General features: G+C 40.0%; 1 protein-coding gene across 2 annotated transcripts in view; it reads right to left on the bottom strand.

The window, feature by feature from the left end:
* The window catches only part of LOC109463762 (von Willebrand factor A domain-containing protein 7-like), a 36,019-nt gene extending 15,650 nt beyond the window's left edge, over window positions 1-20,369 (bottom strand). For both annotated transcript variants that reach the window (XM_019760613.1, XM_019760614.1), the window contains exons 1-6: window positions 20,029-20,369; window positions 18,876-18,998; window positions 15,538-15,720; window positions 3,272-3,359; window positions 2,397-2,491; window positions 428-610 (exon numbers count right to left, since the gene is read on the bottom strand). In XM_019760613.1, the coding sequence (XP_019616172.1) occupies window positions 428-610; window positions 2,397-2,491; window positions 3,272-3,359; window positions 15,538-15,720; window positions 18,876-18,998; window positions 20,029-20,287 (931 nt within the window). In that variant the 5' untranslated portion in view covers window positions 20,288-20,369. The remainder of the gene's footprint in view (window positions 1-427; window positions 611-2,396; window positions 2,492-3,271; window positions 3,360-15,537; window positions 15,721-18,875; window positions 18,999-20,028) is intronic.
* Window positions 20,370-24,494: the final 4,125 nt, after the last annotated feature.

Below are 24,494 nucleotides of genomic sequence, written 5' to 3'. Positions count from 1 at the left end.
TATATATATATATATATATACTGAGACGTTTGTTGCGTGTCTATCATGAGATGTTGTGAACTATACGCTGTGAAGGACCCAAGATACGTAAGTGGAAAGGTATGTACCAGAATGATACATTGTAGAACTAACAATAGTCAAAGCTAATCACAAATATCAAGTTCAATATTATTATACTATTTGGGGTCGTGTGGCGTAGCGGCAGAGTGCTCGACTAGGAATCAAAAGGTCCCAGGTTTGAGTCCTGACATGCCACCGATCTTGTGTCCTTGGGAAAGGCACTTTATGCTCAGGTTAAAATGAGTATTGTATTGTCCCCTGTGTTGGTGGCGGCATTAATATAAGTTGAAAAAATTTGAGTGTGCCGTCACCACGTCTTGTGATTAGATGCTGGAATATAAAAAAAAATATACTGAATGTTACGAACCTGCCGCATAGAAGAAATGTTCCGTGGCGTTGATGGCTGCCCGTGCGGCGGTCTCGTGTAGGAAGTGGTGCGGGGATTCCGCCCGGTCCAGCGACTCCTTGTTGATGCCGCCTGTTGCCGTCAGGCTGCGCGTGGCATCATGGGATCCGCCATGACTACACTTCCCCAGCCATGCATGGTCCACTGGTAATGGAACAAGACAATCACACTACCAAAAAATGTTGTTTTTTTTTCTTATTTTTCTTATTTTCTTATGTTGAGAAATATTTATTGCCAGCGGGATTTTCAAGAAAGTTCGAGAAACATTCAAAGATTTTGTATTTTGATTCTTATAACAAGAATTGTATTCTTCTGTTTTGCTAAGAAAATAAAATATTTCTACTATCATGCTCACCAACAAGAATCTTAATTTTCTTTTAGAATTTTAAGAAAGTTAACAGTAATTTTTTTCGGCTACAAGAAATCTTTCCTTGTGTACAGAATGGTTTTCTTGCTTCAAGAACAGTTAGCTCTTAGTTCAAGAAATATTTTCTTGTGGACAGAATCGTTTTTTTGCTACAGCAAGAAAACTCAAGAAAACCGTGTTTCTTGAATTTTCTTGCTACGGGGATTCTTGAATAAGAATAATTTTCTTGCTAAAAGATACCATATGATTTCTTTGTACAAGGAAAACAAGAAAAAAAGCAGTTTTGGTAGTGCAGAACATTCCCAAATAGTGAATAGCTGGAAAATACAATAGCTGACACTTACTATCTATAACTACTATCTTTTAAAAATCTGTCTAACTATCCATCCATCTCTCTTTCAATATGTATATACTCAAAGAAAGATAGATAGATGTAGAAATATTTATGTAAATATATAATCTATATATCTATCTATAATTTTTCTACAATTTTCTATAGTTGTCTATACTAGTTACCCTCCATGAAAATGGGGGTACTGTTTTTACTCCGTTTCATGTTTGGTCTGATATCTGAAGATCGGTGAGAAGGAACTGTACGATATTTGGCAGATTGATGGATGGGGCCTTGGAGATTGTGTAGGTTGACTTTGAGCCCCTGGTGATTGACCTTGGTACTGCAGTTTAATTTTTTATTCTGTTGTTTTCGCGTTATGGACTGTTTGTGCGATATTAAGGTAGCATGTAGTTGTTATTACCATGGTTTAGTGGTTTAAATTTGGGTCCCCTAGCTGTTTGTGTTTGATATTTACAAAATGTTTAATGTTGGACTTTTTGTGTTGAATGTCTGGAAAATCTGGGGGATGGTTTGGTATGATTTTTGGTATGTGGGTAGTTGTTGAGTCTCTTTGTGTTTTGGAGTGCATTAGCAGGTTGTCGCATATTTTTATTGCTTAATTTAAAAGGATTTTCACTTTTTCACCCCTACTTCATAATAGGATGGTCTGTTTGACCCAAAAGTTGGGACAGAGTGTTTTTGTTTATACCTCCAGCTGGCAGGTCAGACCCAGGCAGCCCTATCTATTTTTACCCCTAGACAGAGATGCAGGAAAATAAATCTTGTTTGTCTGGTCTGCAGGTCATTTGACCTGGTCATTGACCTACATGTACAGGCAAATGTAGCCTGGGTACCATCCCCAGTAGTATATTCGCAAACTCTATATTTATAGAGTTTGCGAATATACTACTGGGGATGGTACCCAGGCTAAGGCAAATGACCTGCTGGCCATCAAAGTAAACAAACCATGGTAACAAGACACTAAACGCCTGCACATGACAGCTTGATAAATACAAAGTGCCACCACAAATCATTCTGCTGATAAAAACAAAGTTTGACTCATAATATCTCTATTGAAATACACCAAAAGATTACAAAATAACAAGCTATTTCATGGAGGGATGATGTCTACGACTTCTCCTTGTTTATAGAGCAACTCGTACTATATATCTACATATTTATCTACATGTATCTATCTTTTCATCTTTATATTTATCCTGTTTGAGTACCTGAAGGTTTGTCAACATCTTGGTCACTCCGGTATCCACTAGTTAACACTCCTTCTGGCACGATGAGGTTGTTTTCGCAGGTTGTACGTGGCCCTCTGGTAATAAAAATAACAATAAGATATCTGCCGATTGCTTTGTTACTTAAGTTTGTTTTGCATAATCAGAAAACCTCCTCGAGGTAAAGGACCCTTCGCATTTGTGCAGTGCAAGCTGCTTCAAGAGCAGATGTCTCTAGAAACCAAGCAAATCAGAAAAAAGTGTCCAAACTCAGATATGGATAACAAAATATGATACAGCTCATTTTGGTTCTCAATTGAATGTGATCAGAATGCTATGGAAATGCTAAGAGTGGACTTGGGTATGATTAAAGAATTCCACCTGCACTTAAACTGCAGTTTGTAAACACCATAAATGTACATTATACATTCCTACTACGAATTTATCTGAACATGCAAAAAAACATCTCTTCTTTCCTACATTATCGTTCTTCAAAGTTTTTCGAAGAACTTCCTTGCAGTTCCTAGTTCAAAATCCATGTAATGGTTATCATGCCTTTATTAAACGCCTCTATGTATTTGATGGTTATGCCATTTCTTAGGGGGCGGTATGGGAGCCCCGGCATACAAATAGGATGGTACCCAGGCTAGACAGTCCTGGCTGTATATATCTGTTTATACAGTCTAATAAATCAAATCAAATTAAATCAAATCTGTACTTAGTCTAAGACGTACCTAGCATAATATTTTGGAAATACCTATGGAAACACAAACAAGTCAACAGACAAACACACCGAAAAGTTACATCCTCGATGACGGAGGCAAAAATTAGTATAATATAATATGATGAATGTTTAAACAGAATAACAGTACACTCACCCTGAAGGGCCCCCTGGCGGACAGTCAGTCGAACTGCAAGTGTTCATCAATGGAGGTGCAACGGCTGGATTCGGGCGGTCTGGCATACCTAAGTCAAGGTGACAAATCCGCACGTTCTAAATTAGGTACTAAGTAAGTATGTGTATTATATGAGTAATAATAAATACAGTTTCTTAAGAATATATGTTTCTAAAGGCATAAAGGCACTGTGAAGAACCTTTGTGAACGGAGAAACTCTAAAACTAGACGTGTTCTTTTGTGTCTGTGTGTTTCCAAATGGTTTGTTCTTTACCAGTTTTCCATGTACATTGTGTCCTTAAATACTATGATCATAGTTTTAGTATGCAGATATACTTTAACATTTGGAAGAAATGATAAATTCCATTTATTTTTTTTCCACCAGGATGCATACAACCGCCACTTTGAAAAACAGCATTTGACAGAATTCTTGTCAAGCACCCACAGGCATGCACGGTTTAAATACGAAAGAAAACCGTACTGGGAGGTGGTGCATTGGTAATCTCTTTGGACGCATTCTATCATGATGGAAGGGGTATATATGATCTGGTGGCGTTATGTACTAAACATTATAGGTTTGGGCTCCCTAGCAGTTTGTTGCGGAACCGCAGACTATATTTCATAGAGGATATATGAAGAATTTTTATCGTCCATAGAAGGATTAGGAACTAGCGCGTTAGATGTTTTATTTCATTTATGAATTAGCTAGTCATTACTGAGCGTAAAGTTGGGTGGATAATTGGAATGAACCACTTTAGCAAGATACATAAACAGTAGGAAAGAAATGTTCTTGCTTGACAAACACTTTAATGTCGTGACTGAAAGATGATGCAAAGTTTATGTTACACCGACAGGGTGTTTTGGAACTCTCTTATACGTCGTGTTTAAAACAATAAAGCATGTATTGACAACATTCACCAGAACAGAGGTGCTTACAGGATTTAAGTAGAAGTCACTGACAAATGTTGTTTGCACAGCCACCATGAGTCATGTGTAAATAATGTGAAACGTGTTCACCTGTAGTATTCAGTGACTGCTCTGCTGAACAAGACCGCTTTTGTTAAAAATTAGGACAACGGGGTATTCGCATGGTATCCGATATAATGCACAGAGAAACACACACAAATTCATCTTTACCTGTAACATCCAAACACCATGGCCACAAGTGAGAACTCCACATCATTTTCTAGAGTTGTATCTTATTGCATTTTTTACTATTTCATGATATTTCTTTCATCTAATTTATGGAAATAAATTTATTTCTCTTTCGTGGCTTCGTGTAACTACTAGTACCAGACTGATTAAAACAACAGTATACCGTGGCGTTATGAGTTTTACATTTCCCTCACGAAGTCACCCACTGGTCCGTTAAGAAAGGGCAAAGTAAGGTACATTTGCCTGAAGCAAGGTATTTTACGGTTGTTGGGGCAAGTTGATAACAAGGAAGGTTGCCATGCAGATTTTTATATCAACAATGGCGACCAAGTGGCGGGTGTTTAGTGAAAGCAGTCACGAGTTGATTGTTATCGCCCACACTTCTGCGGAGAAGGGAGGGAATAGAAAACAACAGATAGATAAAGAACAAGGCTAGGGTTTTAAATACTTTTCAAATGTGTCTGGGTGTCCGACATATTGTGTGTATTGCACTTGCTTCAAGGTTAACCACAATGCTAAATGCAGTATCATTTATACATATCCACAAACACCAACACATGTAGAAAGTCAAAGTGAAGGAAAATGTTAAAACTGTGGAAAAAAACTTCAGGGGGAAGTAAATATAATAGCCTCTTTTAAGCGTTCCGGGATCCGTCATTTTTGTATGTGTGTGTGGGGGGGGGGGGCATTTTCTCATTAAACGTATATCGCACGCCATAGAAGCTCCGGCCGCCAAGCCTAGTATGCCATCCCTGTGTATATTCTTTCGTTTGTTTAGAGCTGATACAGAATATTGTCGTAATGGCATTGACTTCTGGCCTGGCCTGGTCTGGCCTGCCAAGACCTAGCATCACCGTGATGACATGGCGTAAAAGGGCTTCTGCAATGGTTTAATGTACCAAACACGGAACCTACGTACGTACCACCCTTACAACGGTCAAGTTGCCATTGTGCTTGGCCGTTTCTAAAGCATGGTCTTAAAGGCGTTTTGAATCCATATTCCATAATCTCTCTGAAGGAAGAAACTCTGTAAAAATAGACATGCTCATGGTTGTGTTCTCAGACCGTGTGTTTGCATGTTTCTAAAGGTTTGAACATTAACAGTTCTCCATGTACATTGTGTCCTTGAAATACAATGATCATAGTTTTAGTGTGCACATATACTTTAACATCTGGCAGAAATGAATGATAAATCCCATTAAAATTTATCCACCAGGTTGCATACAACCGCCACTTTGAAAAACAGCATTTGACAGATCTCTAATCAAGGACCCACAGTCATGCACAGTTAATTGATATAAGATACGAAAGAGAACGTCATACTGGGGAATGGTCAATTGGTAATCTATTTGGGCGCATTATGTTGGCAGGTACACATGGCCTGGTGGTATCAGTAAACGTTATAGGTTTTGGTTCCCTAGAATTTGTTTTGGACCCGCAGACGTTTTTGGTTAAAATATTTCATAGAGAATATCTGAAGACTTTGTATAGTCGATAGAAGGATTAGGAACTAGCGTGTTCGATGTTTTATTTCATTTAGAAATTAGCTAGTCATTACTGAGCGTAAAGTTGGGTGGATAATTGGAATGAACCACTTTAGCGGGATACATAAACAGTAGGGAAGAAATGTTCTTGCTTGACAAACATTTTAATGTCGTGACTGAAAGATGATGCAAAGTTTATGTTACACCGTCAGGGTGTTTTGAAAATAATTTGTACGTCGTGTTTAAAACAATAAAGCATGTATTGACAACAGTCACCAGAGTGGAACAGAGGTGCTTACAGGATTTAAGTAGAAGTCACTGACAAATGTTGTTTGTACAGCCACCATGAGTTATGTCTAAATAATGTGAAACGTGTTCACCTGTAGTACTCAGTGACTGCTCTGCTGAACAAGACCGCTTTTGTTAAAAACCAGGACAACGGGATAGTCGCATGGTTCATTATGGATAAATGGTTTTTAAATATATTCCAAAGCCAAATTTCCAAAGGATGTCTGGCCATCACCGGCGGACAAGTACGCAGTCCTACACAATGAGTTATAAATTGATACACACACACACACACACACACACACACACACACACACACAGAGAGAGAGAGAGAGAGAGAGAGAGAGAAAGAGAGAGAGAGAGAAAGAGAGAGAGAGAGAGGGAATACACAGAGAAACACAAACAAATTCATCTTTACAATCAAACAAGTGTGAACTTCACATCATTTTCTAGAGTTATATTTCATAGCATTCTTTTACTATTTCATGATATTTCGTTCATCTAATTCATGGAAATATTTCTCTTTTTTTTCGTGGCTTCGTGTAACTACTAGTACCGGACTGATATAAACAACAGTATACCATGGCGTTATGAGTTTGGCATTTCCCTCACGAAGTCACCCACTGGGCGTTAAGAAAGGGCAGAGTAAGGTGCATTTGCCTGAAGCAAGGTATTTTACGGTTGTTAGGGCAAGTTGAGATAACAAGGAAGGTTGCCATGCAGATTTTCATATCAACAATGGCGACCAAGTGGTGGGTGTTTAGTGAAAGCATTCACGCGTTGATTGTTATCGCCCATATTTCTGTGGAGAAGGGAGGAAATAGAAAACAACAGATAGATAAAGAACAAGGCTAGGGTTTTAGATGCTTTTCAAATGTGTCTGGGTGTCCGACATATTGTGTGTATTGTACTTGCTTCAAGGTTAACCACAATGCTAAATGCAGTATCATTTATACATATCCATTTATACACAAACACCAACTCATGTAGAAAGTCAAAGTGAAGGAAAATGTAAAAACTATGGAAAAAAACTTTAAGAGGAAGTAAATATAGTTTCTTTTAAGCGTTCCGGGATCGGTCATTTGGGAGGGAGGGGGGTATTTTCTGATTAAGCGTATATCGCACGCAGTAGAAGCTCCATACTGGGATATGGTTATCTATCTATCTATGAATAATATCTTTGGACGCATTCTATCATGATGGAAGGGGTATATATGGTCTGGTGGCATTATGTTAGTAAACGTTATAGGTTCGGGCTCCCTAGCAGTTTGTTTTGGACCCGCAGACATTTTTGTTAAAATATTTCATAGAGAATATCTGAAGACTTTGTATCGTGGATAGATGGATTAGGAACTAGCATGTTCGATGTTTCATACCACCATAAACTGGTGGATGTACCAATCACTAACTCTCTTCCAAACAGCTGCTTTCCGTCCGATTACAATCTACAAAGCTTCAAAACAAACGTCCACCGCCATCTCATGACATAGCTACAATATACTCCCCTAAGTACCTCTAGCTCTATGCCTAGAAGTGGCCAAATATAATTGGCCTTGCATTGAGCGATACCGTTAAAAAAAAAAAATCTGATACCAGCCCAGAAAAGAAAAAGAAACAGCCATGCCTTCAAATATCAGAGTTATCGTGTCAACAAAGAATTGAGGTGTTCAAAAACTCGTAATTCCCCAGAACTATCGTAGACTGGAACTGGTTGCCACCAAGCACAGTTGGGGCATCATCACTAGAAAGCTTTAAACAACTCTTGCAATCAAATGTGCAAAGATTGAGTGTAACAATTTAAGTCTTTTAATTGGTGTGATATAGCTAGCTGCCACCGCGCCGCGTGCCTGCGAAGCTGGTTTGTTGCGCCGAAAGGGCGGTTATACCGGCTATACCGGTACAAATACCATTTAGGAATTAGCTAGACATCACTGAGCGTAAAGTTGGGTGGATAATTGGAATGAACCACTTTAGCAAGATACCTAAACAGTAGGGAAGAAATGTTCTTGCTTGACAAACATTTGAATGTCGTGACTGAAAGATGATGCAAAGTTTATGTTACACTGTCAGGGTGTTTTGGAACTCTCGTATACGTCGTGTTTAAAACAATAAAGCATCTATTGACAGTCACCAGAGTGGAAAAGAGGTGCTTACAGGATTTAAGTAGAAGTTACTGACAAATGCTGTTTGTACAGCCACCATGAGTTATGTCTAAATAATGTGAAACGTGTTCACCTGTAGTGCTGTGACTACTGCTGAACAAGACCGCTTTCGTTAAAAACAGGGCAACGGGATATTTGCAAGGTTCAATATGAATAAGCGAAAATATTTTTTAAGATCTACATATTCCAAAACCAAATTTCCAAAGGATGTCTGGTCACCACCGGGGGAACAAATACGCACAATGAGTTATAAAAGGACATGCTCACACACACACACACACACACACACACACACACACATACACATACACACACACAAACAAACACACACACACACACATAAACACAAACACAGGGAGAGAGAGAGAGAATACACAGAGAAACACACACACACACACAGAGGGGGAGAGAGAGAGAATACACAGAAAAACACAAAAATGCATCTTAACACCACAAGTAAAAATTATTTTCTACAGTTGTATTTTATAGCATTCTTCAACTATTTCATAATATTTCTTTTATCTAGTTCACGAAATTTCGAGAAACTACTAGTACCAGACTATTTAAAACAACAGTATACCATGGCGTTATGAGTTTTACATTTCCCTCACGAAGTCAGCCACTCACAGTGCATCTTCGAAGCTTCCTGAAGCAAGGTATTTTACGGTTGCTAGGGTGAGTTGAGGTAACAAGGAAGGTTGCCATGCAGACGTATATAAACAGTGACAGCCAAGTGGGCAAAGTGATGGATGTTTAGTCATATTAGTCACGCGTTGATATTGTTATCGCCAACACTTCTGCGGAGAAGGGAGGTGATAGAAAACAATAGAAAGATAAAGAACAAGGCTAGGGTTTTTATGATCAATAGTTTTGGAGTGCAGATATATTTCAACGTCAGGAAGAAATGATTCACTCCATTAACAATTATCCACCAGATTGCATACAACCGCCACTTAAAAAAACAGTGCTTAACATATCTCTTGTCAAGCACCCACAGGCATGCAGACTTAAGATACGACAGAGAACGTCATACTAGGTAATGGTGCATTGGTAATCTCTTAATATTTGGGCTCATTATGTTGGCAGGTATATATGACCTGGTGGTATATATATATATATTCGAAAATTCGGATACAAAATTCGAACGTTAGAATTGATGCTATTGCATTTTATGCGTTTAGGGACACCAAATGTTTGCTAATTTCGCATTGAAAGGCGTGTTTTCTTGGGTGGGTATGACATAAATAAAATACAACACGGGGTATTCCGCATCACCCTCGGTCCCAGTCCTCCCGCGGATCGGATCACCCTCCGGCCTCCGGCCGTCGGGCGATCCGACGAGCGGTCGGGCTAGCTGGTATCCCGGGCGATACGGAATACCCCCGTGTTGTATTCTATATATATATCAGTAAACGTTATAGGTTTTGGGTCCCTAAAAGTTTGTTTTGGACCCGCAGACTATTTTTGATAAAATCTTTCACAGAGGATATCTGAAGAATTTGTATCGTCCATAGAAGGATTAGGAACTAGCGTGCTCGATGTTTTATACCATTTAGGAATTAGCTAGTCATTACTGAGCGTACACTTGGGTGGATGATTGGAATGAACCACTTTATCAAGATACCTAAACAGTAGGGAAGAAATGTTCTTGTTTGACAAACATTTTAATGTCGTGACTGAAAGATGATGCAAAGTTTATGTTACACCGTCAGGGTGTTTTGGAAATTTCTTGTACGTCGTGTTTAAAACAATAAAGCATGTATTGACAACAGTCACCAGAGTGGAACAGAGGTGCTTACAGGATTCAAGTACACATGTTATTTGCACAGCTACCATTCATAGTCATGTCTAAATAATGTGAAACGGGTTGATTGGTAGTATTGTGACTGCTCTGTTGAACTAGACCGCTTTTGTTGTTTGTAAAAAGCAGGGCAATGGGATATTCGTATGTTTCAACATTATCATTAATAAGTAAAAATGTTTTTTAAGATCTACATATTCCAAAGCCAAATTTCCATAGGATGCCTGGTCATCAACGGGGGACAAATATGCTTACACTCATACACACAATGAGTTATAAATGGACATGCTCACACAAACACAGACACACAGAGAGAGAGAGAGAGAGAGAGAGAGAGAGAATACACAGAGAAACACACACAAATTCATCTTTACCTGTAACATCCAAACACCACAAGTAAAAACTTAACATCATTTTCTAGAGTTGCATTTTGTAGCATTCTTTAACTATTTCATAATATTTCTTTTATCTAGTTCACGAAATTTCGTGTAACTACTAGTACCAGACTATTTAAAACAACAGTATACCATGGCGTAATGAATTTGACATTTTCCTCACGAAGTCAGCCACTTACAGTGCATCTTCCTGAAGTAAGGTATTTTACGGTTGTTAGGGCAAGTTGAGGTAACAAGGACGGTTGCCATGCAGACTTATATAAACAGTGACAGCCAAGTGGGTAAAGTGGTGGGTGTTTAGTCATATCGGTCACGCGTTGATATTTTTATCGCCAACACAAATCTGCGAAGAAGGGATGGAATTGAAAACAAAAGAAAGATAAAGAACAAGGTTAGGGGTTTAAATGGTTTTTAAATGTGTCTGGGTGTCCGACATATTGTGTGTACTGTACTTGCTTCAAGGTTAACCACAATGCTAAATGCAGTATCATTTATACATATCCACAAACACCAACACATGTCGAAAATCAAAGTGAAGGAAAATGTTAAAACTATGGAAAAAAACTTAAAGAGGAAGTAAATATAGCTTCTTTTTAAGCGTTCCTGGATCGGTAATTTGGGGGGAGGGTATTTTCTGATTAAGCGTATATCGCACGCAATAGAAAATCCATACTGGGATATGGTGCATTGATAATCTCTTTGGACGCATTCTATCAAGATGGAAGGGGTATACATGATCTGGTGGCATTGTGTTAGTAAACGTTATAGGTTTGGGCTCCCTGGCAGTTTGTTTTGGACCCGCAGACTATTTTTGTCAAAATATTTCATAGAGAATCTCTGAAGACTTTATATCGTCGATAGAAGGATTAGGAACTAGCGTGTTCGGTGTTTTATTTCATTTATGAATTAGCTAGTCATTACTGAGCGTAAAGTTGGGTGGATAATTGGAATGAACCACTTTAGCAAGATACCTAAACAGTAGGGAAGAAATGTTCTTGCTTGACAAACATTTTATGTCGTGACTGAAAGATGATGCAAAGTTTATGTTACACCGTCAGGGTGTTTTGGAATTCTCTTATACGTCGTGTTTAAAACAATAAAGCATGTATTGACAAAAGTCACCAGAGTGGAGCAGAGGTGCTTACAGGATTTAAGTAGAAGTCACTGACAAATGTTGTTTGCACAGCCACCATGAGTCATGTCTAAATAATGTGAAACATGTTCACCTGTAGTGCTGTGACTGCTTTGCTGAACAAGACCGCGTTTGTTAAAAACCAGGACAACGGGATATTCGCATGGTTCAATATGGATAAGTAAAAATGGTTTTAAGATCTATATATTTCAAAGCCAAGTTCGAAAGGATGTCTGGTCACCACCAGGGAACAAATACGCATACAGTCTTACACACACTGAGTTATAAATGGACATGCTCATACACACACACACAAACGCGCGCACAGAGAGAGAGAAAGAGAGAATACACAGAGAAACAGTACACACACAAAAATTCATCTTTACCTGTAACATCCAAACACCGTAAGTAGGTAAAAACTTAACATCATTTTCTAGAGTTGTATTTTATAGCATTCCTTAACTATTTCATAATATTTCTTTTATCTAGTTCACGAAATTTCGTGTAACTACTAGTACCAGACTATTTAAAACAACAGTATACCATGGCGATTTGAGTTTGACATTTCCCTCACGAAGTCAGCCACTCACAGTGCATCTTCCTGAAGTAAGGTATTTTACGGTTGTTAGGATGAGTTAAGGTAACAAGGAAGGTTGCCATGCAGACCTATATAAGCAGTGACAGCCAAGTGGGCCAAGTGATGAGTGTTTAGTCATATCAGTCACGCGTTGATCTTGTTATCGCCAACACAAATCTGCGGAGAAGGGAGGATATAGAAAACAAAAGAAAGATAAAGAACAAGGCGAGGGTTTTAAATGGTTTTCAAATGTGTCTTAGTGTCTGACATATTGTGTGTACTGTACTTGCTTCGAGTTAAACCACAATGCTAAATGCAGTATTATTTAAACATATCCACAAACACCACCACATGTAGAAAGTCAAGGTGAAGGAAAATGTTAAAACTATGGAAAAAAAAAACTTCAAGAGGAAGTAAATATAGCCTCTTTTTAGAAGTTCCATACTGGGAGATGGTGCATTGATGATCTCTTTGGACGCATTCTATCACGATGGAAGGGGTATGCATGATCAGGTCGCATTATGTTAGTAAACGTTTTAGGTTTTGGCTACCTAGCAGGTTGTTTTGGAACCGCATACTATTTTTGATAAAATCTTTCATAGAGGATATCTGAAGAATTTGTACCGTGGATAGATGGATTAAGAACTAGCATGTTCGATGTTTCATACCACCATAAACTGGTGGATGTACCAATCACTAAGTATCTGATACCAGCCCAGAAAAGAAAAAGAAACAGCCATGCTTTCAAATATCAGAGTTATCGTGTCAACAAAGAATTGAGGTATTCAAAAACTCGTAATTCCCCAGAACTATCGTAGACTGGAACTGGTTGCCACCAAGCACAGTTAGGGCATCATCACTAGAAAGCTTTAAACAACTCTTGCAATCAAATGTGCAAAGATTGAGTGTAACAAGTCTTTTAATTGGTGTGATATAGCTAGCTGCCGCCGCGCCGCGTGCCTGCGAAGCTGGTTTGTTGCGCCGAAAGGGCGGTTATACCGGCTATACCGATACAGATACCATTTAGGAATTAGCTAGTCCTCACTGAGCGTAAAGTTGGGTGGATAATTGGAATGAACCACTTTAGCAAGATACCTAAACAGTAGGGAAGAAATGTTATTGTTTGACAAACATTTTAGTGTCGTGACTGAAAGATGATGCAAAGTTTATGTTACACCGTCAGGGTGTTTTGGAACTCTCGTATACGTCGTGTTTAAAACAATAAAGCATCTATTGACAGTCACCAGAGTGGAAAAGAGGTGCTTACAGGATTTAAGTAGAAGTTACTGACAAATGTTGTTTGTACAGCCACCATTAGTCATGTCTAAATAATGTGAAACTTGTTCACCTGTAGTGCTGTGACTACTGCTGAACAAGACCGCTTTTGTTAAAAACAGGGCAACGGGATATTCGCATGGTTCAATATGGATAAGTCAAAATGGTTTTAAAGATCTATACATTTCAAAGTCAAATTTTCAAAGAATGTCTGGTCATCACCGGGGGACAAGTACGCAGTCCTACATACACATGAGTTATAAATTGATACACACACACACACACACTGAGAGAGAGAGAGAGAGAGAGAGACACACACAGAGAAAGAGAGAGAGAGAGGGAGTACACAGAGAAACATAAATTCATCTTTACAATCGAACAACAAGTGAGAACTTCACATCATTTTCTAGAGTTGTATTTTATAGCAGTCTTTAACAATTTCATAATATTTCTTTCTTCTAATTTACTGGAAATATTTCTCTTTCGTGGCTTCGTGTAACTTCTAGTACCAGACTGATTAAAACATCAGACTATACTTGGCGTTATGAGTTTTACATTTCCCTCACAAAGTCACCCACTGGTCCGTTAAGAAAGGGCAGGGTAAGGTGCATTGCCTGAAGTAAGGTATTTTACGGTTGTTAGGGCAACTTGAGATAACAAGGAAGGTTGCCATGCAGATTTTTATATCAACAATGGCGACCAAGTGGCGGGTGTTTAGTCAGATCAGTCACGCGTTGATTGTTATCGCCCACTCTAATGTCGAGAAGGGAGGGCATTTAGAACAATGGACTATAGAAAGATAAAGAACAAGGCTATGGTTTTAAAGGCTTTAAACTTAAAAAGTGTCCGTGTGTGTCCGATATATTGTGTGTGTTGTACTTGCTTCGAGGTAAACCACAATGCTAAATGCAGTATAATTGATTCGTATCCGAAAACATAATCACATGTAGAAAGTCATAGTGAAGGAAAAGGGTAAAAACTATGAAACTACGAAGTAAATAGAAGTTCAAATGTGCAGTAAAATCTTTCCTCAAGCCACACTGACACCATTTCGTCTACCATCGGCAGTTAGGCTGCTAATGCTGTACGAGATTTGGCGTAAAGATCAAAAAACACATTTGGGATAATTTTCATTTACGAACCTATGCCAGGACTCACAACGTATTTTAATATTCTTGTCTGGCATCCCCTAGCATTAGTTTGGTGCAACATACTTAATATGCAGGACTCAATACGAAATGCTTCATAAGGCCACACCAAATAATCTCATGGATGACGTTCTCTTGAGAGACGACCAATGTTTTGATTCAAATTGAATGAGAGAACACAGTGTAACAACCAACAAGAAAATTTTGTCTGAAATTTGTCATTAAAACAACAACATACACATCAGTGGAACAGCAGTTGTCACCCCATTTGTTTCTCTCATCGCATCTTTCAACCTTGTGGTTTGCTACACTGCCGTGACTCGTACAAGTCATAGTTATAAAAAGTGGAATCTCTTCTTTTACGAGAACTGACGCGCGGACGCCATCCATAAAAATCACTTAGTGTGACCTAAGGCCACGTTGACTTCTCTGAAGACCCCCAAACAAGTGCGCGCGGGCGAATAAAAAAAAAATTCGGCCAAAAATAAAAATGCTACTAAACCACAGGAATACAAAGCTGGTATTGTGAATAGTGGCAGTACTTAGTGACGTATACGACAAGCCGACACATGCTGGCTCTTTGCGGAATTGATGAATCGGCACTGTACGTGTGTCCTGAGTTCTTGAGTCGTGGAGCTTCGATAGCCTGGATGCTCGGCTCCATATTGTCGCAAACTACCATGGACTACCCAGGCCTAGAGCCAGGAAGAGCCTCGGTGGACGTGATCTTTTTTTTTTTGAGAACAGGCAAAAATCAATGCGCGCGCGGATGTCATCCATAAAGTTATTTACATTCCTGCATAGTTACCGAGTAATAGATATGCAACTCACCCAGATCCTCGTAGATGACGGCGCCGTTGTTCTCTACCCAGTTTGTGTTACTGTAGAAGTCCTGCAGTGTGTGCAGGTACGACCCAGTGTTGATCCGTGCCGCGGAGACGTCCAGGTCAGTCAGGTCAGCCTTCTGCAGCGTCCCGATGATGGTCGACCGTATATTGCGCAACCTCGTGAGTGCTGCAGGGACAAATGCATTCAAAAACGTGTTTTATTCTAAAACATGATTTGGAATACGCACATTTATTGAACCCACGTCCGAAACGGCCGTTACATCTTCGATGCCGCCATCTAACCACCTCCGAACTAGCCATAGCCGGCCCACCCTCAGTTTTGACCCCACTGGACCACTCATAAACTTTCTAGGATCATAACTGAATCAACAATGTTCCAAGCTCAATAAAAACGTATGAGAAGTTATAAGACACATCATACAAACAGAACTCATAGAAGGAATTTTGTTTCCGACAAGAGATGTCAAAATGTCGCATATTTATATACGCCTGGGGTCAGTTTTGACCCTATACGGTGGTTTGAGGGTAAAAAGTATTGTTAACTCAATTTGTTATTGTCAATGGCTGTTTACATTTACCTGTATTTTTTAATTCAATGTATTTGGGCTGTTATCATGGTGTATGTTTAATACCATTGTATACCATTGTTAAACCTACCAAGGGAAGTCTATGACATAAACTATCCACACATCCATGCTACACGTGCTGAGGCAACATGCTGATCAAAGCTTCTTGCGTGCAACGCCAAACAAACCAGTCTAATTGTCATGTCCACGCCAGTGCGCCGAAGATGGTATTTCTAAGGCCACACCGAATTAATTTTATGGATGACATCCGCGCGCGCATTGATTTTCGCCTGTTCTCAAAAAAAAAATGATCACGTCCTCGGAGGCTCTAGGCCTGGGTAGTCAGTCCACGGCTTGTTGTATACGTCGCTATGTACTGCCGCAAATTCACAATACCAGCTTTGTATTCCTGTGGTTTAGCAGCATTTTTATTTCTGGCCGGAATTTTTTTATTCGCCCGCGCACACTAGTTTGGTGGTCGTCAGAGGATGGCATCCATAAAATCAAGTCGTTGTGGCCTGTTCCACATGACCAAACAAATAACCTATAGAAACGGCACTCCTTTGCGCACTACAATAGCTAAGCGTAACACCTTAACACACCTTACATATTATACATACTTAGGGTCTTATCTGATAAGTTTGTCACAACAGAACAACAGAAAGCCACAGGATATTAAGCTTAGGCGTCCCCGTATTGGTGGGATCTTCGCTTGACCAAGTTTACTATAGATAACGTGTTGAAATGACACGCCTATTTTGACTTTTAGCAGGCAGCTTTTTCAACATACAGACAACGGACCACAAATTCTCTCCATGTGTTTAATGTCGAATGCTGAATGTCCGCTGTGCAAAGTGTACATGAATTATGACCGTACATGCAGGGAAACATTAAACACATAACATTGTGATACAATTCACAGACACATAATATTGCACAGTTTCCTTAAATGTTGCACAGTTTTCCTTAAAATCATTACAAGAATTTCTCAAACGAGAACTTAAAAGTTAACAGAGGTGCATAGAGGTGATTTTTAGAATGTACGGAGCTCAAATTTAGAGTGTATGGCGGTGATTTTTAGAATGTATGGGGGAGATTTTTAGAATGTATAGAAGGGATTTTTCGAATGTGAAGAGGAAATTTTAGTATGTATAGCTGTAGGCTCCGTGTAGGTACAGAATTTAGCATTTATTGTTCTAAAAGTGTCTTTGTGAAATGTTTATAAAAAAGATCATTCCACCGAGGCTCTGGTCTGGGTAGTCCATGGTAGTTAGCAACAATGCCGGGCACCCAGGCTACCTAAGCTCCACGACTCAAGAACTCACATACGAACAGTGCCGAGACTGCCGACTTATAACTTCGGCAAAAGCCAGCATGTGCCGGCTTGTTGTATATGTTGGTATGTACTGCAGTAAATTCACAACACCAGCTTTGTATTCCTGTGATTTAGTAGCATTTTTATTTTTGGCCGGATTTTTCTTTTATTCGCCCGCGCGCACTAGTTTGGGGGACTTCAGAGGATTTAATCCATAAAATTAAGGCGGTGTGGCCTAAGGAATGAACTTCCTCAAAAGTTCACCACGCCGGCAAGGGGGGTATTCACAGTGTTTACTAAGAAATTTGAGAAGCACAAACACAATAAAAGCACGTCTGATGTATCTTAGATACTTGCACACACAAGTCATGTCAAACCCTCTTGTTACCTATTGTTCAATCTGTCACTTCTTGTAACCTGCTGTCAAAGTGGCGAAATGCGCAAAAGTCCAAATGTGTTTTACAGCTCTGATACACGAGAAAGTGTAAAATCGCTAACGATATCACCCCACTATACAGTTGATCAAATTAAGGTGTCAGGCGTCACAGTGATATCGCCATGGATTTCATCACCCCCCCCCCCCCCCGTGAGGTGATATCGCAAGCGATTTTGCCCCCTCTACGTATACGTAGATCTCAACCCTTACCCCACCCCCAAATAATTAGTCTGCTCTTTTACACCACACCCCATGCACGTTAAAGAACCCTCCACACTTATTGGAAAGAGTAGGGGACCTTGCCGGTGTGAGTGGTTCAAACCTTACAGTCTGATGGGCGCACCTGGGGACGAATTGAGGTCACCTGAGTTAGCACCGAATGACAGCTGCCCCAGACCCTTGCGACTATGCCCCAATAATTGTAAACTCCTCAAAATGCAATCTTTTTCTTAGCTCTATTATGTTGTTGTCCTGTATTCACGCTGCACAGCTGTATTGTATCACATACTTTAGAGTAATATGCATTTTCACTTTCTGAAATTATTGTATGTGACATGTACAAAATAGAAATCTCCTTTTCCGGGTCTTGGTCAGTCACACTTCACACCAGAAAGTATCATATATATGTATATTACATGTCCACAAAGACTCATTGCAAATAATAAAGGCAAAAGAACTTTAGAATAGAGAATAAAATAACTACAAAACCTACCTAACAGCAATAGGAGGCGGAGGGAACGTTGTCTATTGTGTTATTTTCAAAATAGAACATTTGTTTTAGAAGCGAACCACTTACTTTATTAAGTATAACTATTGCAACTTTGTTTCAAATTTCTCGAGGCTATCATTTAAAACAAAAAGTAATTAATCTAATCTAATTATGTAGAAAGCTGTCTTGGATCCTTTTGACTAGTGTTTTTGTCACGGCCTGCAGCTGAAAATTCTTCGGAATCAAAACAGTAAGACGACAGAGGACTAAACAGTCAATACGATGTTGAACTCACCAGTCTGAAACTGCTCCGCGTTAAAATGGACACTGGACGTCCACAGGTCGTGCTGGTCAATGTCTGCATTAGCTTTTGTGATGTCGCCGATAGCGTCGTCAAAGTTCTTGGCAGACACTGGGCCTATGGAGAAACGATTGGTTGCTTGTTTGCGTATTGTGTACTAAATATAGGCCTAGTAGCAGACCCAATGATAAGGTTTAAATATTGAAATTAAAACTGAAGTTGATTGGTAGCAAAGCAATAAATGTGCTGCCTGTAACTTTGTAATTCTGTATAGTATATTGAACATTTATGTTTTAATGTACAGATATCAACTATTATGGTCAGAAGTAGAAAAGTGCTTTCTCTCTGAACATGGCTACACACTCATGGTAACCGCATAAAAGAAGTAATTTACACTGGAACAAACAACAATAAAATTTTTAAAATGTGCCATCTTTGCACCAAATATTGAAATGTTTTATCTTATTCTTGGTTGGCAATGTAAAACAGGCCACACGGGTTTTATGGTGGTGTGGCACCACCATAAAATACCAAATGTAAACAAACACGTGTGGTTCCAGCTTTTAAACGCTATCATGTTGTGTACTAAAATGTCATCTTGGCACCTCCGGTTTTTTTTTAAACATTTATACAATCAGGCAGGGTTCATTCAACGTATTTTATAAAAATCACCGGGAAAATTAAGGCCACACCGCCTTAATTTTATGGATGACATCCAAGCGCGCATTGATTTTCGCATGTTCTCAAAAAAAAAAAGATCGCGTTCTCTGAGGCTTTGGCCTGGCTCTAGGCCTGGGTAGTCCATGGTAGTTAGCGACAATACGGAGCCGGTGGTAACTCTGGAGGACGGCACCCAGGCTACCGAAGCTCCACGACTGGCAAGAACTCAGAACATAAATTCCACAAAAAGCCGGCTTGTCGTATACGTCGCTATGTACTGCCGTAAATTTCACAATACCAGCTTTGTATTCCTGTGGTTTAGCTAGCATTTTTATTTTTGGCTGGATTTTTTTTCATCCGCCCGCGCGCACTAGTTTGGGGGTCTTCAGAGGATGTCATCCATAAAATTAAGTCGGTGTGGCCTAATTTTACAAAAAGTAATTTTAAACCCTTCAGTTGTAGAATGCAATACACAAGAAAAACCTACCTCCATAGTAACTACTGAAGATACTTGACGCTGTAAGCGGGTCCAGGTTTTGCAGCTGGCCGGGTGTAACCGCACGGCCCTCCTCGGGGTTTTCTTCCAAAAACTTCGCCACGACTTTCAGTGCTGCCGTCTTGGTGATATCTTCATGTGTATAGTCAAGACCGTAGAAGGCGCTAAACCGGTTGGGGCGAAATGACACCGCGGTCTGTGCCAAAATCATTACCAGAAAAACTTTCTTAACAGATGCGAAAATCGCCATACTTCAGGTCTTCTTTACACTACAGACCTGATTCGGACCACCAAGTACTAAAAAGCAGAACCCATAGTTTCATGTGCGCTGAAGAGGGTATTTTAAAGGAATGAACTTCCTCAAAAGTTCACCACGCCGGCAGGGGGCTATTCAAAGCGTTTGCCAAGAAATTTGAGAAGCACAAACACAATAACAGCTGTCGTATCCAAAGTACCTGTACTGTACACATAAGTCATGCAAACCCCTCCAGACACTAAATATGTTACTTTCATTGTCCAATGTGTCACTTGCTGTCACGCGATACACCTGATGTCAAACTGGTGAAACGCACAGAAATCCAAACGTATTTAAAGCTCTGATACACAAGAAAGCGTTCAAAGTTGACAGATTTAACCCTTGTCGCGTTTTTACTGTATTTTACAGAGAATTGCCCTGGTTTTGTTCACGGAGTCATTCATGTGCGTCAGTGGTGACACTGACCCTACCGGTATTTGTGATGCAGATTTTCGCTACCCAAAACAAACACTGGTACAGGGACAAAACTACGGTCTCAAGTTTCAGTTACCTGGCGTCGTGTGGTGAGCCGCGGACGTGTCAAGACTTGGTGGAGAGTGTAACACCTGTTTCTCGTTAAGACGTCTTTCTTACATCATAAAACAACAGGAGCTAAAGTAAACGTGTAAAGACATCAGCCACACCGTGAAGACGACAACAGGATGGGGTGGCTTCTTCAGCCTGCAACAGTTTTCTTTATGGTGCTCGCAGTGTCAACTGTAGCGGCACAGGTGTTACTACAAGGGTAAGTACACAATAACACAGTTTGTTTCAGCATAGTAAAATCATAATTAATCAGTTCTCAACTCTTGCTGGCTGTTTTAAATCATCTATTTCTGAAACAGGTGGGATCGTGTGGAGTAGCGGTAGCGTGTTCGGCCCAGGCCAAAGAGGTCCCGGGTTCGAATCCTGCCCGGTGTCACCGATCTTGTGCTCTCGGGAAAGGCACTTAACACGACTTTCCTCACTTCACTCAGGTATAAATGAGTACCTGGCTTCAGTTAGGGACGTCCCTCGGATAGGACGTTAATATAGGTCCCGTGTTTGGGAGAGCCACGCCCCATGCACGTTAAAGAACCCACCACACTTATCGAAAAGAGTAGGGGACCTTCCCGGTGTGATTAGTTCAAACCCTACAGTCTGGTCACTGGTTTGGCATCTTGAAGAGGCGGTATTCACTTGTTATGTCAATTCTTCCACAAATGTGGTAAATCTTCATAAAAACACAGAAGCCTTCGGAATTCGAGAATAGTGTACACTATTATTAGCTCCTAGCATAATTATATTAGCCGTGGAATTGTGATGTGCTCGACAAAAGACTAGTAGACTGTGTGTCATATCTATGTGGAAGTTCTTGGAACACATGGCATAATATTAGTTCAAAATAAACATTCTGTTGCTCAAATCAGCCACTTTGAATCGTGCTAGAAGTTCACCAGTAGATCATGTGCCAAAATCTCAGCATAAAGTCCTACGTACCAAGCCCATGCCCGTAGTCGTGTGTGTGTGTGTGTGTGTGTGTGTGTGTGTGAGGAGGGGGGGGGGGCAGAAGAATCCCCCACAAGGCTCAAAGGTCCACTTTTTATCTAAAGGTCCAAGATTTTTCGTTAAAAGGCGGACAGATTCGTATCACCAGGGTGGCCGGAATCGTGGAAAAACTGCTCACTTTGTCACTAAATAAAAAATTATGTCCAAAATATAATTTGATATGTCATATCATCAGAAGGTTCAATTTTTAAACTTTTCCGGGGGAACATGCCCCCGGACCCCCCTAGGAACCTCACGCATTCGGCACTCACTGGTCTCTCTGACAGTTGGAGTCCGATTCAAATTCCTGGCTACAAGCATACCACCAGTGTCGGAAGTTACAGTGACTTCACAGTAACTTCAGACATCTTTGGACACCTGTCACCCTACCCCACTAGTGCCACCTAGTACATTAGGTTAGGATGCGGAAATGGTCGTAACTTCGGACAACTTCTGCCACCTAAACTTCTGCTGTTTTACTACGATACTGGACGTACCTCGAATGAACTATGCTGACAATAGTCATGGGGTGTGTTTTAATTGCTTCACTTACTTTTTTGTTGTATAAAATCAGGATAGAGGGAAGAGATTTGTCTTGGTCCAGGGATCGCATTTGCATAATTCATTAGGAAATGCTAGAATGGCATTCTTTGTTATAAGTAAGACTGTCTTTGGTAAAGTATATAAGTAAGATGTCTCTATGGAGACATGATCGACTGATTTTATTCATGGTGATGAGGATCTTATTTGCATAATCCGGGGAATAATCTATAATTTGTCAGACATAAAGATTAACATCATTTGGTGAAGGTATGAGATAGTGGAATTCTAGTTCTATATTTTGCGTAACATCGCCGTCAATTCGGTTTCGTGAACCATTACGCTTTGGTGTAAGTACGCTACTTGTTCCTGTCCTTCATTAACGTTAGTAACTTGGCTATACTACTGACAGTACTGCGTCATGCATCACTTGAGTGGGTGGGATTATGATTATGTGTGTACATGAATTTTGATGTACCTCACCTCACCTCACCTCACCGGTCCTATAGCAGTCTGTCCTGCCGTCGGGGCAACTAAACTGTCCACAAGAGTTATCCACCCAGGGCGGTTCTCAGCCAGACTAGTCAGGTGACTCAGGGGATGTCCTGTCCATTCCTTAAGGTCACTAGTCCAGGTCCTTCGAGGGCGCCCCCTCATGTACCACGGTGGTAAAATTCGGGCCCTAATGTCCAACCCGCCGTACGTGCTTTTTGTCCGTGCGTTTTATTGGGAGGCTACGTCTGCTACGTTTTTCTGAAAACGTGGGGAAGGAGTGGCGTCAACGCACGTCAAATACTGCTTTATAACCCATACCATGTTCGATCTGACGAGATTTGAACCGAACGGCGTTCACCGGCGGTCATTTACAGTAAAACCGGGTTTTCGGGCCTGTTTTTAGATGGGAAAAAATCACCAATTTACATATATAAACCAATTTCTGGACAGAACATCGATGCCGTCATTTTGTAGTGGACATGTTGTAGCTTGAAAAGTTTAAATGTGTTTAAAAAAGACAAATGCAAGCAAAAGGCTAGGCATTTTTCAATTACACACAGATATAATAAGTTTTTAATTTATTGTCAAATCCTCGCCCATTCACTCGACATATCCCCCTTGTTTCCAAAGGGAGATTACGTGAATCATGCACGTAAACAATTTTCTTACAGTACTAACGGCTCTCTGAGATGCTAGAAGTGCCAGAAAAATATTCCCGACCTTTCAAAAAAAAAATCCGTACATTTTATGTATAATGTGTGTTGGGATGTAATAGAGAGACTTCTTTAATATTCTGCTGAAGTAATAGAATAGTAAGGGTGTTATTCTATTAGTTCTTTATAATGATAACTATGCCTTTTTTTAATTTATTCCGGCAAAGTAATAGGAAAGTAGATGTGTTATCTAATTAATTGAAGCTGGTCGTGTTGGTCGTGTTTGAAAAAAGAATGGATGTTACATGCATATCTTCTATAGAGGAATAACAAATAGACTTCTGTAACTAGACAGGTAAAGCATTAAAGGATGATCAGTGTACATGTTGAGAAAAGGTAATTATATTTCAGTCCATACCATGGTATGGATGGAAGATATTGTGTTCCCTCATGTTTCTCCTTCTCCTTCTCCTCCTCCTCCTTCTCCTCCTGCCAAACAGTCAAAGGGATTCAACTCCGCCATCATTCAGCCAAATGACTTGAAATTTGGCACGGAGGTAGAGTGGGCAAATACCTCCAGACGTTTTTTTTTTCATTTTTTTTTAAACATGCCTTTGAAAAATTTTTATGAAGGTTTTTTGGGGCATTTTTCGACAAAAAATGGATTTTTGGATCCTGAGACCTGGTGTTACAACCAAATGATATGACATTCGGTATAAGGGTACCTTGAACGTGTGTCTACAGAATAGCAGTCATGTATTTGGCATACACCACTTCCAAATGACTCATTTGGGGGACTTTAATGGCTATTTTCAGCAAAAAAGGGCCAAAAGTGCTATACCCGTTCCATGTTCTATCTAAAGAATGTCCGGTTCCATCCATGGAAGACGTGTTCCATTTCGGGTTACCTGAGGTCACATTGCACCTAAGTGGTGCGTAATGACCCA

This window comes from Branchiostoma belcheri, unplaced genomic scaffold, assembly GCF_001625305.1.
Source record: "Branchiostoma belcheri isolate BF01 breed outbred unplaced genomic scaffold, Haploidv18h27 scaffold13, whole genome shotgun sequence".
NCBI classification, from domain to species: domain Eukaryota; kingdom Metazoa; phylum Chordata; class Leptocardii; order Amphioxiformes; family Branchiostomatidae; genus Branchiostoma; species Branchiostoma belcheri.
Note: the sequence above shows the minus strand (reverse complement) of the source record. Positions and strands in the feature narration are given on the sequence as shown.